At 58.5% G+C, this 22,283-nt stretch overlaps 8 protein-coding genes across 8 annotated transcripts; 4 read left to right on the forward strand and 4 right to left on the reverse strand.

Annotated features, from left to right (window-relative positions):
• Positions 1–4,042: 4,042 nt before the first annotated feature.
• Positions 4,043–5,932, forward strand: PLICBS_010509 (uncharacterized protein; the record flags this gene model as incomplete). The annotated part of the gene is made up of 2 exons (XM_018326362.1): positions 4,043–4,488; positions 4,540–5,932. 2 exons carry the CDS (start codon positions 4,043–4,045, stop codon positions 5,930–5,932), a joined length of 1,839 nt encoding a protein of 612 aa, XP_018174681.1.
• A 506-nt stretch (positions 5,933–6,438) lies between these two features.
• Positions 6,439–7,365, forward strand: PLICBS_010510 (uncharacterized protein; the record flags this gene model as incomplete). Its single annotated transcript, XM_018326361.2, has 1 exon — positions 6,439–7,365. The coding sequence occupies one exon, from the start codon at positions 6,439–6,441 to the stop codon at positions 7,363–7,365; it is 927 nt and encodes a 308-aa protein (XP_018174680.2).
• Positions 7,366–7,637: 272 nt separating this feature from the next.
• Positions 7,638–11,940, reverse strand: PLICBS_010511 (uncharacterized protein; the record flags this gene model as incomplete). Its single annotated transcript, XM_018326360.2, has 6 exons — positions 7,638–9,901; positions 9,968–10,643; positions 10,699–10,749; positions 10,800–11,021; positions 11,074–11,394; positions 11,557–11,940. The coding sequence occupies 6 exons, from the start codon at positions 11,938–11,940 to the stop codon at positions 7,638–7,640; spliced, it is 3,918 nt and encodes a 1,305-aa protein (XP_018174679.1).
• A 925-nt stretch (positions 11,941–12,865) lies between these two features.
• PLICBS_010512 (uncharacterized protein) lies at positions 12,866–14,426 on the reverse strand (the record flags this gene model as incomplete). The annotated part of the gene is made up of 3 exons (XM_065601943.1): positions 12,866–13,675; positions 13,722–14,011; positions 14,135–14,426. 3 exons carry the CDS (start codon positions 14,424–14,426, stop codon positions 12,866–12,868), a joined length of 1,392 nt encoding a protein of 463 aa, XP_065458015.1.
• Positions 14,427–16,219: 1,793 nt separating this feature from the next.
• Positions 16,220–16,729, forward strand: PLICBS_010513 (uncharacterized protein; the record flags this gene model as incomplete). The annotated part of the gene is made up of 2 exons (XM_018326359.1): positions 16,220–16,505; positions 16,554–16,729. 2 exons carry the CDS (start codon positions 16,220–16,222, stop codon positions 16,727–16,729), a joined length of 462 nt encoding a protein of 153 aa, XP_018174678.1.
• A 1,538-nt stretch (positions 16,730–18,267) lies between these two features.
• PLICBS_010514 (uncharacterized protein) lies at positions 18,268–19,125 on the reverse strand (the record flags this gene model as incomplete). Its single annotated transcript, XM_018326358.2, has 1 exon — positions 18,268–19,125. One exon carries the CDS (start codon positions 19,123–19,125, stop codon positions 18,268–18,270), a length of 858 nt encoding a protein of 285 aa, XP_018174677.2.
• An 863-nt stretch (positions 19,126–19,988) lies between these two features.
• Positions 19,989–20,666, forward strand: PLICBS_010515 (uncharacterized protein; the record flags this gene model as incomplete). The annotated part of the gene is made up of 1 exon (XM_018326357.1): positions 19,989–20,666. The coding sequence occupies one exon, from the start codon at positions 19,989–19,991 to the stop codon at positions 20,664–20,666; it is 678 nt and encodes a 225-aa protein (XP_018174676.1).
• An 89-nt stretch (positions 20,667–20,755) lies between these two features.
• PLICBS_010516 (uncharacterized protein) lies at positions 20,756–22,243 on the reverse strand (the record flags this gene model as incomplete). The annotated part of the gene is made up of 2 exons (XM_018326356.1): positions 20,756–21,099; positions 21,151–22,243. 2 exons carry the CDS (start codon positions 22,241–22,243, stop codon positions 20,756–20,758), a joined length of 1,437 nt encoding a protein of 478 aa, XP_018174675.1.
• Positions 22,244–22,283: the final 40 nt, after the last annotated feature.

Below are 22,283 nucleotides of genomic sequence, written 5' to 3' on the forward strand. Positions count from 1 at the left end.
GACAGCAGGCTTCGCCGTTCGGGCAAATATGAGATGGGTGGTCGTCCACGGGCTTGGCACAGGCCCTGGCCTGATAAGTGGGCAGGTTGATGGGGAGCAGGCAAGGGGAGGCACACTGCACCACCGAATCGCCGTGGCTTGCCCGATGGCCGTGGGCGAGGGTGGGGGCACGCTCGGGATTCCCTGATTCAAGCGCTGGCTAAGGGGGCGCTAACCCAGGACGGAACGTTCGACGGGGCTTCCATGCGTGTGAGAGCTTGGCACGGCTGGCGGCCTTGGACTTGGGATGGTGGCATGTGGCACGAGTGATGTGTACTCTGAGTGAGACGGGGACCGCGAAGCGTGGTGCAGGAACCCGGGGCCCCGGACGGGTGAGGGTCGCGCAATGGCTCGTTTCAACGTTGACACCTCGTGTTGCTTGCTCCACAGGATAGGATGGAGAGGCGTCTGTGAATGAGTGTTCTTGCGCCTTCAATGTTGGCGGTTAAACATAAACACTCAGACACTAGATTACCCCAGAGCCATGATTAGATGACCTTGATTCACAGAGACGCTCGGGTACTGTACCGTCACTTCAGTTCCCGATACTGCAGGTCGCAGAACTGGCCCCTGCTAAGAATAGCCCTGACGTCGGGCTCGGTACATGTAAAGCAGCGGCAGCGTCCTCACAGGCAGTCGAGGATGGTGGCGCCCGCCAGTGGCTTCACTCGAGCAAGCCTCCTGCACAGCAGGGGGACCTGGAAGCGCCAGAACAACGCGCGCGGTGTGTCCGTCCCTCCAACTCGGCCGGGCCCCAGTGCCATTGATACCCGCTTCTGACCGAGGCAGGGCTCTGGCTTGGCGATTCGAGAGCAACATTCCAAGCTGTCCCTGATCCGGGGAGTCGACGACGCCTGAGGGCGACTTACAGGCAATGGCCCCGATGCCCAGGGCGCCACGGGTCTTGGGCGACAGGGGAGGCACATAAGCATAAGGTAAAAGGTTGCTGGGGAAAGTGATGTCCCGTCTTGGGCCACGGGTGCTGTAGCCGTGGGAGCGGCATCAACGTTGATCGACCGCAGTGGCATGTCGCGCGTGCGGAATGGATGTCAAACGACGCAGGGATGCATATCCTCATGTCGATAGTCAACTTGGGCTGGAGAATCCATGGTTCGACTCCTCCCCCAGGCTCACCCCGCCGCTTCTCCAGACCTCCCCAGACGCGTCCCCAAAGTTTAACGTAATGTTTATGTACGGCGATGAGGCACCTGAGGGGAGCTATCGTCGCGAGACTGGGGATCCGTTCCTTGGGCTTACCACTCGCTCCGGATTGGGAACCACCAAGCGCCAGTGATGGTGAGCACCACCTGCGCCGCGCACAGAGACAGAGCCAGAGAGCCCACCCTGGCCATGGTTCCCCGCATCCGCCAGCGAGCAGTGCCAGAGGCTAATCTGCGTCGGAGATGATTAAACCGAAAGAAGCATTGGCACCGACGCTGCGAGCCCAACACGTGCACCGGCAGCCCTCCATCCCCAAGCGGCGCAGAGCAGCAGCATCGCAAACGCGTGCCAAGACCCAGCGCGGCGGGACAGCCTGCCAGTCGCGAGCTCATCGTTTCATCGCCGTGGGTGGCCAGGTTACATTCGCCTCCCCACATGGGTTGCTGCCGTGTGATTTGCACGGGGAGGAGAAGCGCCAGTGGCGACGGGAGCGCGGAGGACACGAGCGATTAGAGGTTGGTGGCAGCGGCGGCCGCAACACCACCAAACATAATCACGCCCGCCGTCATGATTACCGTCGTGGCGGTTGGTGCTGCCCCTTGCCCCCTCGCCTCGAAGCAAGTCATCGACACCGTGGACGGCGACGACGACCTAACAGAAGCAGCCCCATGGCAGTTCGACGCAGTGCCGGCGGCGCCAGACAGCCACATTGGCGGAAACGGGCAAAAGTTCGTCGACGCGACCAACGACAGGGAGGCGTCAGCACGCCTCGTTCTTGGCGCCGCGCAAAAAGTCTCCTTGCTTGCCGTTCTGGTGGCTGTTGGGTGGCGGCTGGCGGGGACGGCGCCAGGATCTGCTCGACGCTTAGATCTTGGCAACCGTGCAGCGTTTGCTGCGAGTGCAGCATGCCTCTCCCAGTCCCTCGGCCTCACTCGACAGTGAGAATTGCGGCTGCGGCTCGTGGAGGGCGAGCCAACGCGGGGTGTCACTCGCACCTCCTTCCCAGCATGTGCCTCAGGGAAACGCCGAATCGCCGACCAGCAGCCTTTGCCTCTCGTTCCGCGGGACGGTGGTCCAGGGCCCTCGTAATGGGCTTACTGGGAGTCGAGACAATGGCGCTTGTGGCTTGGGGGGGCGGGACCGTGTCCTGGGCCAGACGGGAGAGGCTGCCGGGCTGCAGAGAAGGCACGCAGAACTGCGATCTGGACGGCCTCGCCGTGAGAGAACAAAATCACCAGAGGACTCGCTGCTATGGCGTGCTCTCCTAGGCCACTGGACGGGCCCATCCTTATCTGGCCGGGTCTCGCCCAGCCTGGGCCCTGGCAGACCGAGAAACGGGGGCGGCCCACCGCGTCCCAACCCGCGTCCGGACCCTATTTTTTAAGCTTGGTGCGTGCTGCTCGGTGCATGTGTGGACTGCGGAGGAGTCGTTCCTGAATTGGCTGGAGAGGGGCAGCGAGCTGTCCTTGGCGACGGCGTCTGCGTCTGCGTAGGGCAGGCGGCATCACTTGGTTGGTGTCATCTCACCCGTGCTCACTGATTGACCGCGCACGGTATCGGATTTCGGGGGACCAGCTTTGCCTGTGGTGGGGGCAGAATTCGGCCGGGTATCATACGTCGAAACGAACCGACTTGGCACTCGCTCTTGGCGTCTGGGCGTCTGGGTGTGGCTCGACACGGCTCCACGCGCCGCAGGTGAGGAGGAGACGCTTCGGGCGCCGCGCGCGAGGCCACCGAGTCGAGCTGCCCTCAGCCTCGGACCCGGCTGTCTCACCTCAGGTTGGCCCGGCTGTCACCGGGGCCGCCGCGGACACGCCGTTGCTCTCGCAGGCGCAGCAGGTTCTGGACGCCCGCGGGCGAAGCCGGCATGTCACCGTCTGGTGTTGGCCAACGGCGGCGGCGAGATGATCGACAGCAGGCACTCAGAGGGCACAGTGCAGCAGAACTCGCCCTCGAGCCGGTCACCCGAGCTGCGACGGCGCAATCGAGCAGCATCAGACGTGTTCGTGTTAGGGCTTGCGGTGGCCGACGCCACGACAGAAGGCCCTGATCCTGCTGCATCCGTCAGGGCGGGCGCGATTGGAGGGTGCGTGCCACCCGTTGCAGTGCCTGGTCGACGAGACGAGTGATTTGATTCATCACACAGATCGCACAAGATCAGGTTGCCTTGGCTGGGCTTGCCTGCCTGCCCAGTCGCCCAACATCCATTCACCATGACCCCCCCGTTTGGGATCCCCGCCTGATCGCGTCGCCACCCGCCGTCGACCTTCCCCTCCGAGGCTAACAGCGTGCGCTGCCCGACTAAGGTTATTTATTGGAGTGGACAGGGGGTCGCCGCCCGCGGCAGTGGGCCGGGATCTTTTGTCCAAGTGTGCCAACCTTGCCGAATCAGGCATCGGTGCTCCGGGGTCGTCCCAGCCTTGGGGCCTTGGCCCCGCGATATCCCTGGGCCCAGAGCTCTGCCAGAGATACGGGAGCGGAGCATGCCATGCGAGCCGGGGTGGCACCACGGCGACTCGCGAGAGATGGATGCCACCTCGCCCACAGATGCGCGGGATGGGGACCGAAGCGTCGCAGATGGGCGAGCCGGTGCCAGATGGCGACCTCCAGGAGAGAGACGTGGTATAATATTTAAACGCGTCTCGCCCGCATGGGGCATCTGACGACCCTTTCTTCCTTTTCCTGTTGTGCGACCTATTTTCCCGTCTCTCGTTGGCCCTCCGGATCGCCAACTTACACCAGACCCTTCTTCCACCTCAAGGTTGAAAAAGGGGGCTCCCGTCGGGAACATCGCAACCAGTTTCCTTGTAGAGCCTGCCCCGCAGCGCAGACATCGCCCAAGATGACGAGCGCGGTGCAACTCGACAACGATGCCATCACCAATGCCGGCCTGACCGACGCCGAGCACCATGGCATCCACAACAACCCGGCGCGCGGCTCCATGGACGTCCGCAAGGCGTCCGTCGCCCGCCACTCGGTGAGGGACGTCGAGCTGGTCCTCGACGAGGACTACGAGGGCAAGCCCACCGAGGAGGAGATGCACACCCTGCGCCGCGTCTCCGGCCGCATCATGTGGAGCATGTGGACGATTGCCTTTGTCGAGCTTTGCGAGCGTTTCTCGTACTACGGCTCTTCGGTCCTGTACACCAACTTTATCAACCGCCCGCTGCCGCCGGGCTCTACGACCGGTGCCGGCGCCCACCCCGGTGCGCTGGGCATGGGTCCCAAGGCCGCCCAGGGCCTGAGCTTGTTCAACATGTTCTTTGCCTACCTGATGCCCCTTGTCGGGTGAGTATCCGAAGCCTTGACACTTGAAGAGTTGGCGACTGACAAACGTAGTGCCTGGATTGCCGACGCCCGCATGGGTCGTTTCTGGACGCTTCACCTTGCCATTGGCATTTCCACCATCGCCCACGTCATCCTCGTCGTGGCCTCTTCCCCCGCCGTCATCTCCAACAACAAGGGCGCCTTTGGCTGCTTCATCATCGGTCTCCTGACGCTCTGCGTCGGTACCGGCTTCTTCAAGGCCAACGTCTCTCCGCTGCTCGCCGAGCAAAACGAGGACACCAAGCCGCGCATCGAGGTCCGCAAGGGCGAGCGCGTCATCGTTGACCCCGCGGTCACCAACACCCGTATCTTCCTCTACTTCTACCTCTGCATCAACATTGGCTCCCTCACCGGCCAGATCGGCATGGTCTACGTTGAGAAGTACGTCGGCTTCTGGGTCGCCTTCCTCATCCCCACCATCCTCTTCCTCATCTCCCCCCTGGTCCTGTGGTCGCAGAAGCGCAAGTACAAGCTCAAGCCCCCGACCGGCTCGCTGCTCTCCAAGTTCTTCAAGATGTTCTTCTTCGTCCGCAAGCGCTCCAGCCTCCGCAAGTTCAGCTGGGAGGTCGCCAAGCCCTCCAACGTGCCCATCGACCAGCGCCCCTCGTGGATGACCTACGACGACGCCTGGGTCGACGAGGTCCGCCGTGGTCTCATGGCCTGCAAGGTCTTCCTCTTCCTCCCCATCTTCTTCCTCTCCTACAACCAGATGACGGGCAACCTCACCATCCAAGCCGGCACCATGGAGCTCCACGGCGTCCCCAACGACATTATCCAGAACCTCAACCCCATCTCCATCGTCATCATGATTCCCATCATCGACCACCTGCTCTACCCCGGTCTCCGCAAGCTGGGCTTCGCCTTTACCCCCGTCAAGCGTATGACCTTTGGATTCATCATCGCCGCGCTTTCCATGGTTGCCGCCGCCGTCATGCAGTACTACATCTACCAGAAGAGCCCCTGCGGCTGGTACGCCAACAAGATCTTCAAGCTCGAGGATGGCAGCGAGAAGCCTTGCGACCCGGCGCCCATTAACGTCTGGGCCCAGTGCCTGCCGTACATTCTCATTGGTATTGCCGAGATCTTTGCCAACGTCACTTCCTACGAGTATGCCTTCTCCAAGGCCCCTGAGAACATGAAGTCGCTCGTCATGAGTGTCAACCTGTTCATGAGCGCCGTCTCCTCCGCTCTCGGCCAGGCTTTCACCCCCCTGTCCGACGACCCGCTCCTGGTCTGGAACTACACCACCGTCGCCTGCATCGCCTTTGTCGGCGGTATCGCGTTCTGGTTCTGCTTCCGCCACCTCGACTCTGACGAGGACAAGTGGAACATGCTCAAGAAGTCCGAGTTTATCGGCAAGCAGCAGCCCGGCCTCGGAAAGGCTCACGAGGGCAGCGAGGTGTAAGGCATGGCCTGTATGGAATGTAATCATGTGTCAAGAGAGTGATGATACCAGTTTAGTCTAGCAGTGATATCCACTTGTTATATCAAATCAAAACGTGCCACCGTGGAAGTGATTGCATTTGGTCCATCTTTTGTGCTGACAGGGGCGCTTAGACGACATCGGACGCTTCACATTGCTCAACTTTCATGTTGCATGCGAGGATCAGCATGCGTCCGACAGCGCTCCACGGCCTTGGCTTACGACTCATTGAGGCAACCGCCAGGTGACGTATCCACGTTCGGCACTCAAGCTATCATGTAACCGGGTTTGGTTTCCCTGCGCTATCTCAGTACGCACTCAGCGTAATTGGTTGGCGACGCATGGAGACACTGGAGTTGAGCGTCACCGTTACTGCCTAGCATGATGCATATTCGGCCACTGATCGGAATCTCTCCTACGAGAAGCGAGAGTGCGGGTGACCATACCCACACTTGGCGACAGCATACAGTACACTGAGACCAAACAGCATGTGGCGCCTGCTCAGAACAGCGGCAGTCTTTGTCCAGCAGGCCCTCCTCAGGCTGGCAAAGCGACGGCGCACACAGAAGCCGAGGATTCGGATCGTCTGCCTGTCGGATACTCATTCGCAAACTCTTGCGATTCCGGACGGCGACATCCTCATCCACGCCGGTGATCTTTCCCGCTCTGGCCACGCGGACGAGATCCAACAAGCCATCTCATGGCTCTCCTCGCAGCCTCACAGGTACAAGATCGTCATTGCCGGCAATGCAGACCTCTGTCTCGATGGGGGCGCGACGGGCATGTCACGAACAGATGATGCGATGCGCATCGACGGGGGCTTGGACTGGGGAGACGTACGATACCTTGAACGCTCGACCACGACCCTCGCATTCGAAGATCACGGAGCTCGTCGCATCTTGACCATCTACGGCGACCCGAGCGTCCCGCGCTGCGGCCCTGACGGGCAGGAAGCGTTCCAATACGACACGGACCAAGACTACTGGCGCGACTCGATACCGCCTGGGACGGATGTGCTCATAACCCATACACCGCCGAAGCACATCCTTGACGAGTGGGACGGAGCATCGGAGGGCTGTGCATCACTGCTTCGGGAGGTCCAGCGGACGCGCCCGCTTCTACACGTGTTTGGGCACATCCATCCAGCAGCTGGCATCGGAAGGGTGATTTGGGATCACACGCTCGCAGATAGCCTCCCTATGCTCTCGTCGGCCTTGACAGAGGGCAAAAACCTATCTGTCCAGGCCGAGACTCACGGATGGGTAGCACTCATGAGATTCTTGGTAGGCTCAGCTTACCAGGTTGCGTGCAGCTGGCTTGTCGGCGGTGTTGAGTCGGGGATCTTTGTCAACGCTGCGTGCATGTCTCCGGATGGCATGCATCTGAAGAACCCACCGCATGTGGTGTATATCTAGACTATCTAGCGATAAGGCAGTCCTCAGAGACAAAGCTACAAGCCTGTTGAACAGGAGTAGTGCTATCCGCACAGACAGAAAGGCCTTGTCGCATGCATATAGATGTTTCTTGTTGATCCAGGGCCGCGCCCGCTATTTTTTGCGTATAGGCATAGGAGGGCAGCGGCCTGGCGCGTTGTCTGCTCTCGTTCCTTTCGTTCCTTTCGTTCCTTTCGTTCCTTTCGTTCCTTTCGTTCCTTCGCAATAAACAGTTTGCTAGCTCTACTGCAACATCAGGCGTAGTCATGATACGGAGACATTGTTTCCGTCAAGGCCCTTGCCTCGTCGAGTTGACCGGCCTTCACCAACAACCTTCGCAACGCGATTGCCGTCTTCATCGTCGCTGTACTACACATGCCCAGGAGCGCCTGCTTCCCCTCCAGGGCGACCAAGAGGTTACCCAGAGCCTTGCCGTCCTCCCCCAGCTTCTCAAAAAGCATGGCTTGGCTATGTAGGGTCAGCAGATACTCGGCGCGCGATTCCATTCGCGCATTTTTCATGGCGGCCAGTGTCGTTTCGTACACCTCCTTCGCTTCAGCTGTTCTTCCTTGCAATGTGTACAAGCTGGCGACGTTGGTCCTATCCAACGATGAGTGATCCCCCGGCTTCGCGCATCGCATGAGGGACTCCTCGGCTGCGGTCAGGTTGCCTGCGTCGCGCAACGCCACTGCCTTGTTGAGTTCTGCGAGCTGTGCATTGTCGGACTTACTCGACGCCGCCAAGCCGATGCATCTGTCGTAGCAAGCGACCGCCTCGCGTAGATGCCCAGAGTCCCAGTAAATCCTACCCAGAGAAATGAGAGCATCTTCTTTCTGCGCCATCGATTGAGCGTTTTCCGTCGCCTCCACTTCGTTGAGAGCCTCTCGCACTATGCCGATGCCCTTGTCGAAGCTGCCGGTACGGTAGTACAAGTCACCAAGCCTAAGCATCATCTTGACCTTATTCACAGAACGAGTCTCGGTCGTCCCTAGTCGCTCGATCAGGGCCTTGATCCCTTGCTCGGCTGCCAGGATGTCCTCTGCAGAAGACAAGGCGACTGAGTCGACGAGGTGATAATATTGCTGACCACTCCACTCGAGTGCGGCGGGGGAATCGGGACCGAATTGTTGTTCCGCAAGACTGACGGCATGCTCTAAATAACTCAAAGCCAGACGCTGCTCACCCATGTCCGAGGCCACCCATGCTAGGCAGCCAGTGCACTCAAGCTGGAGGACCAGGTTGCCTGAGCTGTTCACCATGCCGAGCGCTGCCTCGAGGAGGCCTTTGGCCTCTGTAAACTCACCCTTGTCGACTAGTACCATTGCGAGGTTAATCATTGGAGCCGCGGCCGAGGATGAGTCGCCACGCAAGAGGACTGCCTTGCGCAATATTGGCTCCGCCGAGAATTGATCGCCGCTCATCTTGAGGCATTTCCCAAGGTCATTCATGGCCGACAACGTGTCCGGATGCTTCAAGCCCAGCGACTTGATGTAAAGATCCAGCCTCGCCTTTGCGAGCGGCACCGCCTCGTCATATCTGCCCAGCTTCTCCAGCCATAATGAGTAGCTTCCCATTGCTACCAGGCAAAGCTGGTGGCCTGGCTTCAAAGCCAAATTGCAGGCATCGTACAGTTGCTTGTACACGAAAAGCGTGTCTTCGCTGGGAACAAACTGTGTAAAGACCAAGCCTGAAGCGTCACCGATGGCCTCTAGAGCATGGCAAACGTCGATCGTGGCGAGGTTTGGTCGCCCAGTCAAGCTTCCAAGTTGACGGACAGCCGCCACCGTGCTTGGCACGTGTCTTGTCAGTCGCACCGTCGTGTCCCATTCCATATTAACCCATTCGTTCAATGTCTTGTCAAAAACCCTCCCTGCAATGAGCAAAAAGTCCCTTAGCAGACCAGTCTCGTCGGCCGAGGCTCGATATCGACACCACTCGTGCACCAAAGTATGCATCGACATCCCGTCGCGTGTAGCGTTGAACGATACGATGGAGTAACTAAATAGTATAGTTACTGCGGCCTCGAACTCGTTTTCTCCGCACAAAGCCTTGAGCCATGGGATGGTCTCAAACTTGGAGGTCTCCCCATTTGCCTTGGATTTGGCTCGAACCGTCAGCAGGAGGTTTCGGAGTCGACCTCTCGGAGAGTTGGTCGCGGTCCAGAGACTCTTCCAGGTATCTGCTCTTGATCCAGTGGGGTCGAGCCCAAGCCTGAATATGGCAAACCAGATGTCGTCCGGCTGCAGGTAGCTGCAAATAAGTAAAAGCTTGGCTGCAAGCGGCTGCGTCTGTAAAATGGCTTGAAAAGACATCTCCCAGGTCGTGAAGACCGTCTTTCCGTATTTCCACAGGGCCATTGGGGGCTTCTGCTGTAACAGATACTCTCTTTGCAACCTATACCTGGCAATGTAATCCTTGGTGCTCATCTTGGCTGTTGCAATGTAGGATCCAGCTTGAGCCAGAGCCAATGGCAATCGGCCCAGCATTTCGACGAGCTTGTCACAGTCTGGATGGAGAGCTGTGTGTCGTGAGCCCAACTCCATTTTTGAAAGACATGTAGCTTAGGCAGCTGGTTCCCACTCACTTGCATCGGCCAGATCCATCTGCGCATAGTTCATCAAAGCCCCTCGGGCATCACTTGGCCCCAAGCACTTGACTTCAATCCCGAGACCCATCTGGCCAATCTCTGGCCGCCGAGACGTCAACAAGACATCTCCTGCGGCGGTGTTGGGAAGATACGATGAAAGGTCCACTCCATCAAGATCGTCGGCGTTGTCGAACACCATGATCCATCCACTGTTTCCCTCCCGACCCAGCCAGGAGTGCACGGCGTTTACAACTATCTTTTCATTGCTTGCGGGGGCAATTTCGCCCGTAGTTGGCGACACGACTTGGCTGAGACCGAAATCCAGTGCGATCCTCCGGAAGTTGACGTCGGCCCCGTGGTGCTGCGCCGTCCAGTCGATCAGGGATTGCGCCATCTGGCGGAACCGGTCGAGGATCTGCCGCTCCGAGCTGCTGTTGATCCAGAAGACCACTTTGTATAAACGGCGGTTTTCTTGCAGGTACCGAAGGGCCAGCTGAGTCTTCCCTACGCCTCCTAGGCCAAAGAGGCAGACGATACGCAGGTGTCTGCCGTGCGTTCTCTCAATCTCGAACGCCTCTCTAATTTGAGCTAGCTCCTGAGATCGCCCACAAAACTGCCTCGCCGAGGCCTCGGGAAGATCCATGGACAGTGCGGTTCCTGATGCCAGCGTGACCTGTTCAAGTGTAAGTATTTCACTGACTTGCATCGCTCGGCGGCGCTGCACGTACCGGCTCGGGCGCATCGCGGTTCAGCGGCACGCTTCTTGTTTGCTCAACACTCTGCAAAACACCGTCAAGGCTATCCACGTAAGGATTAATTACATGCCCACCTTGTGTTGCATGTGCACTGCGTCGGCATGTCTACCGCCATCTGCCTTGACGGCCTTGTCCCACTCTAGCGCCTGGCGCACCCATCGCCGGATCACCCCAAAGACGAGCTGGTAGTCGGGATCATCGAGGGAGCTGAATCGGCTGAGCCCCATGTGATCTCTTTGCAAGGTTGCTTTGCCTTCGCAGGCGTCGCCAATGATGGCCGAGTAGTCTTCTACCACCTGAATGTGCAGTGAGGAATGGTTACGTTGAGTCGCTATAGTGCGGACTAACCTTTCCAGCAAGGCTTAATCCGGTCAGGGGCAATGCCTCGAAGAACGAATACACATTCATGCCCTTGCTTTGCTTGGGAAGCATCCGACTGAATGAGTCGGCGATTCGTTCAAGTTCGGTCGAGCCAAGCTCAAGGGCCGTGAGGAGCTTGTGATCAGATTCAGCGAGGCCCAAGCCAGCGATCCGAGCTGCAATCTTTCCAACAGACGCAAGTTCGCTACCGCGGTGAGGCGTTCCGAGAAAGATGACCCCGTAGGTGCAGTTGAAGATGGAATACAAGTGGTTTTGGAAGTCAAGCTGATCCTGGGAGAATTTTAACGCCTATGCTGATCAGCCGAAGACACGCCTCAATATAACGTCTAGACATGGAGAAAACACACATCTTTGACAACAATTCCACCCAATGAATGTGCTACAAATATGATGGGCCCTGTCTGATGTCACAGTCAGTTGGCTGGCTTGCAATCGTCTACTGACGCATACCTTGTCCGTCGACTCTCGCAGCATCTCCAAGCGGGTGACTAGATCCTGAGCAATGGAAAAGATGCTTCTATCAGACGTTTTACTGAGAAAGGATGAAACATCCGCATCGTATCCGAAAGTGACGACGCGGACGTTGTTGAGCTGATTGAGCAAGAGGTCTCGTGGCCAGAATACGTCGCGGCCGGCCGCATCATTCTGTGCTTCCGGGGTTGTGGTCTCCTGGCGATTGCGAAACAAGGAGAATCGCGAAGCGCGCTTAGGCGGCACTCCTCGCGCTGTCCAAGTCTTTTGCGGGTCGCCCCGTATGCCATGGACGTACACAATGTCGATGAGCCCTTGACCTGATTCTCCAACGACCTGGCATCCTCGTGGTGCGGATGGCATTTCGACACTTGGCGTTTGGCGAAGTCCTCGACAGGGACTTGGTCAATGCATGGCCATGACAAGTCGAAAAGCCGTGATCAGCATGCACGGTGCGGTGATGGTGGCAGGCTTTAAATCTACTATATTTGTTCGCCACCCATGGCGAGCTAGTCTTGTCATCTAGACACTGCGCAGACGGTCCAAGTGACCATTCGCCATACCAGCCGCCTTGCACTATCGATTCAGCCGCATTTGTATTGCCGCCGCGCAGTCCTGCGAGGCAGTGGTTGGGGGCCAAAGACTGCCCAGTGCAGCACAGGAGGGACACCAGACTAAATGGGCCTAAATCGAGAGGGGTGGAAAGAAATTGTGAATGAGGTGCAGAACCAAGACTTGATTCGCGCCTCTTTGTATAGAGTGGCCGCACATGAAACAGTGTATTTGGCATTGCACAACAGAGCGGTGCTAGTGAACATGGAAAGCAATTGAAAGCTCAATGCAGAAGCAAATCACTGCTCCTATGACAAGCACGCACACGAACGCCTCGAAAAGAAGCAGTCCCTTCATAGACCCGTCAGGCCGGTAGAAGAACAAGATGGGCCATGACGTCGAGGATAGACAGCGCGCAGCCCCTGGCAGCAACGACAGCAACGACAGCAACGACAGCAACGACAGCAACGACAGCAACGACAGCAACGACAGCAACGACAGCAACGACAGCAACGACAGCAACGACAGCAACGACAGCAACGACAGCAACGACAGGAAGGGCAGGAAAAGCAGCAATAAATAGCGCGCCGCTACCTTGCCATGCCTGCGCAGTAAAATTGCGGCGCAGTATGGGGGTAGGGCGCGGCCGAGAAAGATGTAGGACGGTTCTACAACTAGCAAAATATAGCTCTACGAATAGCAATCCTGATAGAAAGAGCACGGGCTATCAAGCTACCTAAACAACAAATAGAGCCATGACAAATAGGCTGAAACACAAAGACAACTCCAAAGCCTTGACATCAGCCGAGCTCTCACTATCTTCCGTCTGACTTGGTTCCGGTGGACTGGAAGTGGCAGACGGCCTCTTGTTTGCGTCTTCCTCGCTCACCCCAGACACGTCAGGTATCGAGTCGCCAGACTCAAGGTCAACAATGATGCTATCGCTTGAGGCAACGTTGGCCTGCGCAATGCCGACCTGCTTGTTCTCGGCGTCGTAGAGCACGTAAGCGCTTCGGAGGATTGTGTCTCCTATGATGCCAAATTTGTCGCCGGTGATGTTGTTGTACGACGTCCCTTGGATGCCAAAGATGCACGGGTCGTCAAGCTTGAGGCCCAGAAGTTTAAGCAAGCTCTTTTGCGGAAAGTCCACAACAAGTTCACTCATCGGCACAGTAATAGTCTTGCTGGGGAATGAAACCTCCAGTGAAATGTCGTCGTTGGATGCGTGCTTGCAGTCGACAAAGGCCTTGTTCTGGAACGTTTCCACCTCGAATCGTTTCCAGATTGGCTCGACAATCCCATCCGGGAGAAACGTGAGTGTAGAGCCGGAGTCTAATACCACAGTGACGTTCAAGGCGTCGCCTCTAGCGTTGCCCTGACTGTCCGGGCTGCTGATATCTAGGCCGGACATGCGCACGGCGTATGCTTGGATGCCGGACCCAGGCTTGAAGCCCGGGACCAGGCGAACGGTAGCTAGTTTGCCAATGAACTTGCGAGTGTCAATTCCTCCGAATAGAATGACGCCAGAGTCTGCTTGGCTGTGATTCTGGACAAGGTCAGGAGTGCTCGTTCACTTTAATCAACAGACGCACCAGATATAAGCTGAATGCCGCGCGGCCTATCACGCCTTCGGCTGCCATGTGGTCGACGATTGCAGGGTACTGGTTCTCGGCCGCCACTCCAGCGCTGAGACCCAGGCCCATGACGCCAGATCCAGGCGTTGTGTTTCTGGGCAGTCCCAGTCGTTGGTTCTTGAGGGCTTTGCCATTTATCGTGACGGTGTCGTTGAAGTAGTCGCCTCGTACCGCCCTCTGGTCCAGGTAGGAGAGGTTAAAGGCATCTTGAGCCACGGTCTTGAATGTACTACTCTCGTTGGGATTGACTGCTCTCTGTCAGCAGGTTGTTTCAATGACTACATGTAGCATGAGCACACAGATAATCCAGCTTGAAAGGGAAAAGAGTGAACATGACTGGACCATCTGTACAATGCAGTAAGGAAACTCACAAAACTTGTCGCATCCAGTGTAACGGCCCCCGGCACAGAGGTTCGTGTCCGCAGAGTTGACCCAGGTGTCGCTGCTGCCAGTATCCAGGTGGACCTTGACTTTCTGCCCGGGAGTGCCCACCTCGATCTCAGCGCAGTATCCCCCACCAGTGATGTTGTTGTCCGCGGTCAAGCTGACGACATCGCGTTTTGTGAACGAGTCCAACGAGAGACCCGTCGATCTTCTAAACGGAACGCTGAAGCTAGCTGCGGAAGCCCCCGCGGCCAGCAAGACAATGCGAGAAAGGATCATGATAATGATGCGTGGCGCTCAAACGTGACGAACCGCCTGCGCCTGCCGTTGTCGCAAGAAGAGGGCCTGATTACACACGTTAACGCGGTCTCTGGGACGAGCTCTGGTTAGGTTTAAGCGTACTATCGACGGAGACTTCTGACATGCAAGTGCCCAACGCGGCACGTTATGCAATGCCGTCGGCCAAGCCGTCGCAACGGGTACACGACGTCGGCCAAGCGACCAGGGCTGACCGTCTGCGCCACTGCGGTCCGATGAACCCAAAGACACCCGCCAAGCCGACCAGTGCCGGAACATACAATGCCCAGACACTAGAGCATTTTCATCGAACAATTGCTGCCAGTGCACCACATTCCACGCCGGCACTTTTCGGATTCGGTGCCTGACGATCGACGATCGCCCGGCCGCCAAGCGCGTGGGTGATGCACCTGGCGTGGTCGAAGTATTTCGGGCGGTCGGGCGGCCAAGACGTTGCAGCATCCGGAAGGATCCTGCCCCCCGAAACCATTGCGCTTGGCGAGTGCGATGTTACGGCGTCGCTGTCTGCAGACGTCATTGACTGCAGCTTCGCAAACTGGAGCATGTAGAGGTGGACTGCATGTTGCCTCGCTGCACCACGACTGCACAGGTCAATTTCGTTTCAAATGTTGTGGGGGTCGACTAGGTGCAGCTTGAAGGCGGCCTCACATATTGACGATGAAGTGGTAGGGAAGACGACATTTGTTTCAAAGCCGTAAGGATTGCCTACATGTAGTAGATGTAGAGCCTGGTGAAGACGTGCCACTCAGATGCCCCTGATGCAACAAGTATGGGCAGGTTCAGAACGCTCACAGGTGCCGAGTAGGCATCGACGACAAGGACCATTGTGCCCCCGTAGACCTCTTCGTCAGTCACTGCACAGATTCAATGTGCATGTGGCTATCAGCTTCAGCCTAACAAATGGCGCCCATGGTAACGAATCCGCCCAACTTTGCAGTCTTGACATGTATACTGCATGTGCTCTGGTGGGCCAAGCTTCGTGTCTGCCGGCGGCAAGAGGACATGGAGATTCCAACAAGTCAGTTCGATCCCAGCGATCTTTGTTGATCACGCACGGACCGAGGGAGTGCGGGCAACGCGTGAGGCGGGATAGTAGGACCACTCTACGGCATCGGCACTCAACGTGGTACCATCGCGACGGCCATGACTTCGCTCCGGATGTCGGGGATCCCATAAGCGCGGCTATATTCGCCTTGCCCGCAACCCGAAGGATTTATGGAGTAATGCCGAGAACATCCATCGAGCCTAGTTGCAGGACTTGCAGCGAACGCGAACGGGTAGTTACTAGTTCGCATCCTTGGAAACCATAGTCGCCGGCTCAACCGCCTACCAGTCTACTCTTTGAAACTCTCCCCAAACACGCACGAGGGTACAGCGGTGCCCACGGCTAAAATCTCACTGCAGACAAACCGTCAACAGCTAGTTTTGACTGCCAAGTCTATTTCTTCTAATCCACGCTTTGCGGGTTCGGGCTGGAGACAGACTCAGACGTCCACGGAACCTCATGTCCTCGTCCGCTCAGTAGATGCCGTCTGGTGTTGTGATATCATCTTGCCTTCAAGGTCGCACTTGCATCCTTTGCCAAGTCGGAACACAGGACTTGGTGATGATGGCCTCCGCGCATCAAACATGAAGACGCGGTTTTGTCTATATAAGAGCCAGAAAGTTTCTCCTAAACTTCCATCTCGCCAGAACGCTACACGCACATCACACTGTAAACTCAGCTTCAGCTATTTCATATCTTTTCAGTAATCATGCAGATCAAAAAGTTTGGCGTTGCCCTCGCCCTCGCGGCCACCATGGGCCAGCCCGGCGAGGCGAGCATCGGCAAGGCCGCCGACCTGCTCTGCCAGTTCTTCTGCCAGGGCATCGCGGACCTCTTTGTCAACATCTTTAGCAAGCGCGACATTGACCCTGCCTTCTTCGACACGCGCTCCATCATGGGCCGTGCTCCTCCCGGCGTGCCGCAGCAGGAGTTTGACCGCTGCTACGAGCAGATGAATGGAGTCTCTGTCAACGCCGACTCTCCCGGCGCCGGGGGTAAGTCTCCTGATCATCTTTACGGCGTGTAATTCTAACGAGACGCAGAGGTCCGCTTCATGGGCGTTCCGCCTGCCTGCATGAACCTGGCCAACGTCCTGGTCGGCGACCCCGTCAACGGCCCCTACGCGCTGCCCTGCGGCTCGGACTGCCTGCACTACACCGACCTCAACGAGCAGCAGTTTAACGAGCTTGTCGACAAGCTCAATGCTGCTGCGGCGTAGAAGCTTCACTTCACGGCTCTGGACTGGAGAGAATCGGGCAGTGTTGGTTCAGGAGGTGACTTTCACGCGGGTTACAAGAGGTGGCAGTACGTAGAGTTGCCAAGCCGCAGGATCTAGCTTCAAAGACGGTTGTATTGCGTAGCATCAGGATGCTACCTCGATAGCACGCCCTTGGCGAATGAGCTCCACCGACATGTTACGCTTTACAGCCCAGTCCATTGTAGTGCTTACTGCCGCCTTGGCCCTAGGCTGTACCGTGATATAGGCAACTTGCATGATGATATAAATGAACCTCACCCTCTAACCACGTCTTACAAACTGCCCAGAATCGGCGACTGCAAGATGGCGACGATAGTCCAGAGACTGCTGCGCACCCCAGGCGTCCGGCGGCTCCTCAACCTGAGCGCATTCGAGGCTTTGTCTCTGGCAGAGCCAATTGCCTGGTTCCTCCTGACGGCCCCAATCTTTGTCTTTACCCTCCGTCAAGCCCCCAAGTTACGGTGGTGGCTGTTGCCAATCAACGTCTTTCCCGCCGTGCAGTGTTATCGCACAGTCGACCAGCTCTCGACTCACCTGCCAGGCCTCGACTGGCTTCTGGCATTTACGACTCTCATATACATCATCCACAGCACTTCCGCCCTATACATCGAGCGGTGGACTCTACCTGCACGACCGCCAGGCGCATCCCCGCGATGGGAGACTACAATGGCATTCAAAGCGTGGATGAACCCGCGGCGGCTTCCCTTGGTTGATCCGACCAGCTCCAAAGCGACGTGGACGCAGCGCCTCATATTTGCTTTATGGAGGCTTGTCCCCCTGATTGTACTCGGCTTTATATACGTCGCTGTTGAGTTGTCACTATTGCTCTTCCTTACGCCTATGCCACGCGACTTTGGGCCGCCACAGCAACGATATTTTCACCTGGGCTGGGGCAGAGCAACGGTGTTGCGAGCCGCATTCTCCTTGCACTGGGCGTGGTTGACATATCTCATCCTCACTGCCGCACACGCTGCACTGGCAATCCTGTTTGTCGCAGTCTTGCAACTGGACGAGCCTCGGGAGTGGCCCTTGCTATATGGAAACCCTCTCAACGCATACTCCATCCGGCGCTTCTGGGGGTCGTTTTGGCATCGTCTTGGAACCGAGTCTCAGCTTCGCTACGGCAGACTCGTGTCCCGAGAGGTCCTTGGGCTTCAACCGAGGGGCGCCTCAGAGAAGACGTTTCTGGCGTTTTGGGTCTTTACCATCTCCGGAGTCGTGCATGCTCTTGTCACGCACAAGGCGGAGCCGGAAGCTGGTCCACTAAGCGACATGTGGTTTTTGCAGCTCAACTTTGCTGGCGGGCTTCTGGAGCTTGTTTTATATCGATTTGGCGGCCGTTCACGAGGCCGGAGGGTCCTGCAAAGAGGCCTCGGATATCTGTGGCTTCTCCTGTTCTTCTACTGCATTGTTCCGCCGTACCAGTACCCTGTCCTTCACAAGGCCGCCGTCAGGAGGATGCCGTTCAAGGTCAACATGAAGATGAGCCCGCGATCGAGCTAGTCGAGCTTGAGATACATTTGGTACTGGTACATGTCCGGCTGCGAGAAGCCCAGCTTCGAAGCAATATTGGCCCCGTACTCTTTCGGGAATATTGCCCCTGCGGCCCATTTCTTGGTCGGGTACCTTCCCATCAGCGCCTTGATCAACTGCGACGCCTCGCCCTTGCCTCTTGAGGAAGGGTCGACAATGAGACACTGCATCCTGACGGTGTCTTTCTCGTCGTCTTCCGGATTGGAGATGACGCAGTAGGCATCGCCCAGGCGGAACGCGCGCTGCGCCTTGCTGTCTTGCGTGAACCCCCAAGCTTGCCACGGCAGGTCATCCGCACCGTGTGTCTTGACCACCTTGTCGACATCCTCAAACGAACACGACGTCAACTCCGAGCTGTCTTGAAATTCGCCGCTCGCAGGCGCATCGCGCTGCCAGCCGACCAGTTCGCGGTGAACTTCGAAACCCGCGCGCTTGTACATTTGCACGCCCCGCGTGTTCTGCTTGATGCACTCGAGCTCAAACAGCGAGACCCCTCTCCGGCGCTCGGCCTCGATAATCGTGGTCAGGGCGCGCCCGCCAACGCCCTTGCCCTGGAACGCGGGCACGACGCCCATGGCGCCTAGACGGGACTTGCCTGGCCGCCCATCGTGCGTCGCGATGAGGCCAAAGGCAATGGGCTCATCGGGGTTTTCGGGCGAGAAGAAAATGTGGCTGAGAGGCAGGGAGATGAAGCTGTCGTTGAGCCACTTGGTGAGGGCCTCGGGGGTGAAGCTGACGAGGTTGCCAATGTAGCCCTTGAAGGCCTCGTTGGCGAGCGTGGTGAGCTGCTCTGTGGAGAGCACCGTGGCGGGTTTTGACTCCATGTAAGCGACGTGATGACTTGGATTTGGCTGCTTACGAGGAGCATGGTGAGGGTCACTGTATATATGCTGGGCGTCGAGAGGGCGCTTGACTAGCGGTTACCGTAGCCGCCTTGGCTTCGACTCATTGTCAGACGACAGCACCGAACGGACTTCATCTCAATTGAGAAGCTGGTGGGGCTTGCCGCGTAATGCGGCAAGACTGACGCCGACTTATCAGCCAGCTGGCGACGCCGTCACCAGAAACCTATTTGGCCTCATCCTCCATGTTTTGTCGCCACGAGACGCGCAAGTGGACGTGAGACGCTCACTACGGCGTCTCTGTGCGGGAATCTTCAAGAAGCAAGGCTCAAAGTCATCGGGTCTCATACCCGCACCCCCTACATGTACCCCACTGACTGCGCGGCCATCGCGAGTGTGACCACGAAATGTGCCAGCAGAAGCGTTGATTTTTCTGTTCACAAGCAAAGGTTCATGAGATGTCGCGATTTAACAGAGCCGGCACTCGCTTGTTGGGTCCGTCTGAAACGCCCTGAAATGTTGCCTTTGGCTTGCCGCCCCCTTCCCCATAAAAGAACCACAGCGGCACAGATGCGATCCGCGCACCGGAACGTTTCCGCCAGCAGTGTGCCGAAGCCGTCAGGGCGCTGGAGCTGGTGATTGGCTCTCCGGCCGAGCACGATCACGGCCACGCCATGGCTACCAACGGAGGTGCATACGTCAACTCGAGGTCTTGACTATGGAAGGGCGTAGATGAGGAGAAGAGTGCCAAAGCCCAGTGCATGTCAATCGTGAACCTGAGTCTATCAACTCTGCTGGACGATCATCACCAATCGCCTGTTCGAGTGCCGACTTACACCAGCATCATGCCCGACTACACCCTCTACAGCTACTTTCGCTCCTCGTGCTCGGCGCGCCTGCGCATCGCGCTCAACCTCAAGGGCATCGAGTACGAGCTCGTGCCCGTCAACCTGCTCAAGGACGAGCAGCTCTCCGAGTCGCACCGCGCGCTCAACCCGTCCGCCACCGTCCCGCTGCTGGTCGTCCGCACGGGCGACGACAAGACGGGCCTCAAGATCGGCCAGTCCGTCGCCGCGCTCGAGTACCTCGACGAGGCGCACCCGCAGGGCGCGTCGCTGCTGCCGCCCGCTAGTGACCTCCGCGGCCGGGCCGTCGTGCGCGCGCTCGCGCAAATCATTGCCGCCGACACGCAGCCGGTGACGAACCTGCGCATCATGAGGCGCGTGCGCGGCCTGGGCGGCAGCGCCGAGGACTGGAACAAGGAGCTCATGGCCGAGGGGCTGCGTGCGTACGAGGCCGTCGCGCGGGAGCACGCGGGCAAGTTTTCGTATGGCGACAGCTTGACCATTGCGGACGCCTGCCTCATGCCGGCGGTGTGGAACGCGGAGCGCTTCGGCGTCGATGTCAAGGGGCTGTTTCCGACCATTGCCAAGGTCGCGGCCGCCTTGGAGGAGCACCCGGCCGTCAAGAAGGCGCATTACTTTAGGCAGCCCGACACGCCCGACAACCTACGCATCGACTAGGACAGTTTACAATACAACGAAATTGCATTCTTCATGTCGTGATTGCCGTCTATTTTGTTGATCCTACCCATTCGATCCCAGTGTTCGTACTAAAACAAAGGGTGAGCGGGCAGAATCTTGCCCGACACCTCGCCGAAGCCGACCAGCGCGCCCTCCTTGCCCGCCCAGCCGCGGATGACGAGCGTGTCCCCATCCTGCAGGAACTTGCGCTCCTCGCCGCCGGCCAGCTGCATCGCCACCTTGCCGCCCTGCGTCTGCTCCAGGATGCTGCCCTGCGTGTTGGGCTCGGTGCCGGAAATGGTGCCGGAGCCAAAGAGGTCGCCTGGCCGCAGGTTGCAGCCGCTGATGGAGTGGTGGGCAATCATCTGCGGCCACGACCACAGCAGGTTCCTCGAGTTGGTCTTGGAGATTGTGGTCTTGTTGCCGTTGGCGGCTGCTGCGTGTTAGCGAACCCAAGGTAAATCGGATATGGGGCGAGACTGACTGATGAGGTCGACCTCGAGGTCAATCTGCAGCACATTGTCCTTCTTCTTCTCCTGCAGGTACGGCAGCAGGGGCGTGTCGTTGGGGATGCCGGCGCCCTTGGCATCGGCGAGGGCATCGGCCAGGACGACCCAGGCGCTGATGCTCGTGCCGAGGTTCTTGGCCGTGAAGGGACCGAGCGGGACGTACTCCCACGCCTGCAGGTCGCGCGCGCTCCAGTCGTTCATGAGCACGTAGCCAAAGATGTAGTCGTCGGCCTCGTCGACGGGCACCGGGCTGCCGAGCTGGTTCTCGCGGCAGATGAACATGCCCATCTCGAGCTCGAGGTCGAGCTTCTGCGCCGTGTCCAGGGCGGGCACCTTGGGCTCGGCCTTGGGGTCCTTGAGGATCTGGCCCCACGGGCGGCGCAGCGGCGTGCCCGAGACGACGACGCTGCTGGCGCGGCCGTGGTAGGCGACGGGCAGGTGCAGGTAGTTGGGCTGCAGGGCGTTGTCGGGCCCGCGGAACAGCACGCCGACGTTGTAGGCGTGGTTCTTGCCGGCGTAGAAGTCGGTGTAGTCGCCGACGGCCATGGGCAGGTGGTTGGTCACCTCGGCGCGCGGGACGAGGGCCGTCTTGCGAAGGGCCTCGTTGTCGCGCAGCGCCTGCGGGTGCTTGGTGTCGGCGCTCAGCACCGCCTGCAGGTGGGCGCGCACCGCGCGGTGGAAGCTCCGGCCCTGCGCGGCAAAGGCGTTGAGCGTCGGCGACGAGAAGACGGCGGCGCTCTTCTTGATGTCGGCGCTGGCGTCGAAGCCGCCGCCCGCCGCAAACGCCTTGAGGTCGAGCGCATAGTCGCCAATGGCCACGGCAGGGCGCGGCGTCGCATCGCCCTGCGTCGAGATGACGCCAAAGGGGATGTTGGCGATGCTAAAGTGCGACTCGGGGGCGATGTTGAGCCACGACATGATGCTGGCGTGTGTGGTGTCTGTGATGTCGCTGAAGGTTCTCGAGAGGTCGCTACCGTCAGTGAAATCGCCGGCAGGATCGAGTATCGCAAACAGCTGTGCAGAACCGAGCAGGAGCTTCTTCCAGGCGAGCGAGGACAGGTTGAGCATGACGTGTGCCGTCAACTTTTATCGACCGCCCTCTTCCCCC

The sequence above is a fragment of the Purpureocillium lilacinum genome (genome assembly GCF_023168085.1).
Source record: "Purpureocillium lilacinum CBS 284.36 DNA, scaffold_8, whole genome shotgun sequence".
In the NCBI taxonomy this organism is placed as follows: domain Eukaryota; kingdom Fungi; phylum Ascomycota; class Sordariomycetes; order Hypocreales; family Ophiocordycipitaceae; genus Purpureocillium; species Purpureocillium lilacinum.